At 36.0% G+C, this 5000-nt stretch overlaps 1 protein-coding gene across 1 annotated transcript in view; it reads right to left on the minus strand.

Moving 5' to 3' along the window:
* Window positions 1-5000, minus strand: part of dcc (DCC netrin 1 receptor) — a 254820-nt gene that overhangs the window by 62055 nt on the left and 187765 nt on the right. Inside the window, exon 13 of the mRNA XM_079871545.1 lies at window positions 3294-3435. Within this exon, the coding sequence (XP_079727671.1) occupies window positions 3294-3435 (142 nt within the window). The remainder of the gene's footprint in view (window positions 1-3293; window positions 3436-5000) is intronic.

Raw genomic sequence — 5000 nt, forward strand, 5'->3', positions numbered from 1 at the left:
TCGGGAATTAGCATAACACACTCCAACGGCACTGTGAAATTAATCCCTTCGGAAATAGCAACTTAGCGAGATATCCATCAAGGGAATAATGGAAATGAATATGATTTTCCAATAAATTCAGAAATCCTATTCAAACAAACACACATCTGCGCTTCCTGAAGTCCCGGAGGACGACAAATCCGGTGTGATGTGATGCATCGTGTGTCGACTTCTTAAACAGGCATAGAATCAGGACTAAAAAAACAATGGCTACGTTTACATGCACAACTTTTGTTTCAGTCGCACTGAATTGATTCCGATTGATGAATCTGAATGTTCTATGTCATTACGCTATTTCTACGTCATTACACTATTTCTACGTCATTACTCTATTTCTACATCATTACGCTATTTCTACGTCATTACACTATTTCTACATAATTACGCTATTTCTACGTCATTACGCTATTTCTACATCCTTATGCTATTTCTGTCATTACGCTATTTCCACGTCATTGCGCTATTTCTACGCCATTACGCTATTTCTACGTCATTACTCTGTTTCTACGTCATTATGGTATTCAACGACATTACGCTATTTCTATGTCATTGCGCTATTTCTACGACATTACACTATTTCTACGTCACTACGCTATTTCTACATCATTACGCTATTTCTACCTCATTACGCTATTTCAACGGCATTACGCTATTTCTACGTCATTACGCTATTTCTAAGTCATTGCGCTATTTCTACGTCATTACACTATTTCTACGTCACTACGCTATTTCTACATCATTACGCTATTTCTACGTCATTACGCTATTTCTACGTCATTAACTATCATTACGCTATTTCTACGTCATTACGCTATATCTACGTCATTACACTATTTCTACATCATTACACTATTTCTACGTCATTACACTGTCATTATGCTATTTCTACCTCATTACGCTATTTCAACGCCATTACGCTATTTCTAAGTCATTACACTATTTCTACGTCATTACTCTATTTCTAAGTCATTACGCTATTTCTACCTCATTGCACTATTTCAATGCCATTACGCTATTTCTACGTCATTACGCTATTTCTACGTCATTACGCTATTTCTACATCATTACACTATTTCTACATCATTACACTATTTCTACATCATTGCGCTATTTCTACGTCATTACACTATTTCTACGTCACTACGCTATTTCTACATCATTACGATATTTCTACGTCATTACGCTATTTCTACGTCATTAACTATCATTACGCTATTTCTACATCATTACGCTATTTCTACGTCATTACGCTATTTCTACATCATTACACTATTTCTACATCATTACACTGTCATTACGCTATTTCTACGTCATTACGCTATTTCTACGTCATTATGCTATTTCTACGTCAATAACTATCATTACGCTATTTCTACGTCATTATGCTATTTCTACGTCATTACGCTATTTCTACGTCATTACGCTATTTCTACGTCATTACACTATTTCTACATCATTACGCCATTTCTACGTCATTACGCTATTTCTACGTCATTACACTATTTCTACGTCATTACACTGTCATTACGCTATTTCTGTCATTACGCTATTTCTACCTCATTACACTATTTCAACGCCATTACGCTATTTCTAAGTCATTACGCTATTTCTACGTCATTACACTGTCATTACGCTATTTCTGTCATTACGCTATTTCTACCTCATTACGCTATTTCAACGCCATTACGCTATTTCTAAGTCATTACACTATTTCTACCTCATTGCGCTATTTCAACGGCATTACGCTATTTCTGTCATTACGCTATTTCTACCTCATTACGCTATTTCAACGCCATTACGCTATTTCTAAGTCATTACACTATTTCTACCTCATTACGCTATTTCAACGCCATTACGCTATTTCTGTCATTACGCTATTTCTACCTCATTACGCTATTTCAACGCCATTACGCTATTTCTACGTCATTACGCTATTTCTACGTCATTACGTTATTTCTACATCATTACACTATTTCAACGCCATTACGCTATTTTTACGCCATTACGCTATTTCTAAGTCATTACGCTATTTCTACGTCAGTACACTATTTCTACGTCATTACACTGTCATTACGCTATTTCTACATCATTACGCTATTTCTGTCATTACGCTATTTCTACCTCATTACGCTATTTCAACGCCATTACGCTATTTCTAAGTCATTACACTATTTCTACCTCATTGCGCTATTTCAACGGCATTACGCTCTTTCTGTCATTACGCTATTTCTACCTCATTACGCTATTTCTACGTCATTACGCTATTTCTACCTCATTACGCTATTTCAACGCCATTACGCTATTTCTACGTCATTACGCTATTTCTATGTCATTGCGCTATTTCTACGCCATTACACTATTTCTACGTCACTACGCTATTTCTACATCATTACGATATTTCTACGTCATTACGCTATTTCTACGTCATTAACTATCATTACGCTATTTCTACGTCGTTACGCTATTTCTACCTCATTACGCTATTTCAACGCCATTACGCTATTTCTACGTCATTACGCTATTTCTATGTCATTGCGCTATTTCTACGCCATTACACTATTTCTACGTCACTACGCTATTTCTACATCATTACGATATTTCTACGTCATTACGCTATTTCTACGTCATTAACTATCATTACGCTATTTCTACGTCATTACGCTATTTCTACCTCATTACGCTATTTCAACGCCATTACGCTATTTCTACGTCATTACACTATTTCTATGTCATTGCGCTATTTCTACGCCATTACACTATTTCTACGTCACTACGCTATTTCTACATCATTACGATATTTCTACGTCATTACGCTATTTCTACGTCATTAACTATCATTACGCTATTTCTACGTCGTTACGCTATTTCTACGTCATTACGCTATTTCTACATCATTACACTATTTCTACGTCATTACACTGTCATTATGCTATTTCTACGTCATTACACTATTTTTACGTCATTACACTATTTCTACATCATTACGCTATTTCTACGTCATTACACTGTCATTGCGCTATTTCTACCTCATTACGGTATTTCTACGTCATTACACTATTTCTACGTCATTACACTATTTCTACGTCATTACACTGTCATTGCGCTATTTCTACCTCATTACGCTATTTCTACCTCATTACGCTATTTCAACATCATTACGCTATTTCTAACTCATTACGGTATTTCAACGAATCTGGTCACTCAGAAGAGACGAGGGAATGTAAATATCATGGATCATGTTGAGCTGGGCTCACCGGTGAAGAGGAACCACAGGTTGTTGGGTTCGATGGCCTCCTGTTCCCCACGCCGGCCCGTCTTCCGGTGCCGGATCTTGTATCCGGTGATGAAGCCGTTCTGCATGTTAGCGTTCGGCGGCTGCCAGCTCACCTTGATGCTCTGTAAACATTCACACATAACGGCACAAACATGCCTCTTTTAATGTCTCCTGCTCATTTATTTGAGCAAAAATACTGTAAAATTGTGAGATATTATTATAATGTAAATCAGCTGTTTTCTATGTGAATATACAGTAAAGTGTAATTTATTCCTGTGAATGTTCAGCATCATTACTCCAGTCTTCAGTGTCACATGATCCTTCAGAAATCACTCTAATATGATGATTTGATGATCAAGAAACATTTATGATTATTATCAGTGTTGAAAACAGTTCATATTTTTGTGGAAACCGTCAAACATTTTATTTTCCAGGATTCTTTGATGAATAGAAAGTTCAAAAGAACAGCATTTATTTGAAATAGAATATTTTGTAACAATATAAATGTCTTTACTGTCACTTTCGATCAATTTAATGAGTCCTTGAATAAAAGTATTCAATTCTTCAACATAAATCTAACTGACCACAAGCTAGTGTAAATACATCCATAATATAATATAATATAATATAATATAATATAATATAATATAATATAATATAATATAATATAATATAATATAATATAAAATAATTAGAATATTATAAAAGTAGATTTTTTTTGCGTCCTTTATTAATAAGTCCAAACTTTTGAACAGTATAATATATAAAAGGGAAACTATGCTGCTTATTATAATTATTCAGACAAACGTGTTTTGTAGAATTTATACAAATATTACCCCTTTTTTGGTGATGATTACATGATTTTTGTATACATTTTGTTCATGCACAACATTTTTTGATATATTGATATAATATTTAAAAAATAATAATAAAAAAATGGAAAAAAAATATTTTATATAAAATTTTCTTTTTTAAATATTTCTTTTTGACACATTATAATACAGAGCAGAATATGATGGTAACTGGTTGGAACTGGCTCTTCACACTTTCACACCCATCTATATTCTGCATGGATCTTTCTCATTAATTATGCAAGAAAAGGCATTTATGATTGTGTAAAGCAGAGCAATAAGTGCCTTGATTTGACAGGGTGTTTAGTAGCCGCGGTTGAAAGATCATGTGAGCTCAACCTCTGCTAGCGCTGCAAACCCGAGTCAACAACGAGTTAATGGAGCAGAATTCCCATCCTCAGATTCATTAACCTTCACAAGCGTCTGCGCAGGAATGCGATCATATGCTCGTCTGCAGCCCTGCCATCTGCGCCCGTTAACATGCAAATCAACCAATTAACATTCACACCACAACACTGCCAACCGCAACACGTCCACCGGTTCAGCCGCATCGGGCCTTTGTCTCACGCTAACGCTAACTCTCGCTAGCTCTCGCCAGCTCTCGCCAATCCTGCGACAGCCACGGATGCAGTCATTAGCATTAGTTGGCACTTCTTCCTGTGTGTGTGTGCGTGTGTGTGCGTGTGTGTGTGTGTGTGTGTGTGTGTTAATGGCAGTAGCTGAGGATTGGTATTTTGGCCCCGTCACTGAGTTAATTATCCCGTGTAGAACAGGAGAAGCAACTCAGAGCAATGTGTTGCTGTGCAGATCTGTGTGTGTGTGTGTGTGTGTGAGTG

The sequence above is a fragment of the Squalius cephalus genome (genome assembly GCF_949319135.1).
Source record: "Squalius cephalus genome assembly, chromosome: 5".
Classification (NCBI taxonomy): domain Eukaryota; kingdom Metazoa; phylum Chordata; class Actinopteri; order Cypriniformes; family Leuciscidae; genus Squalius; species Squalius cephalus.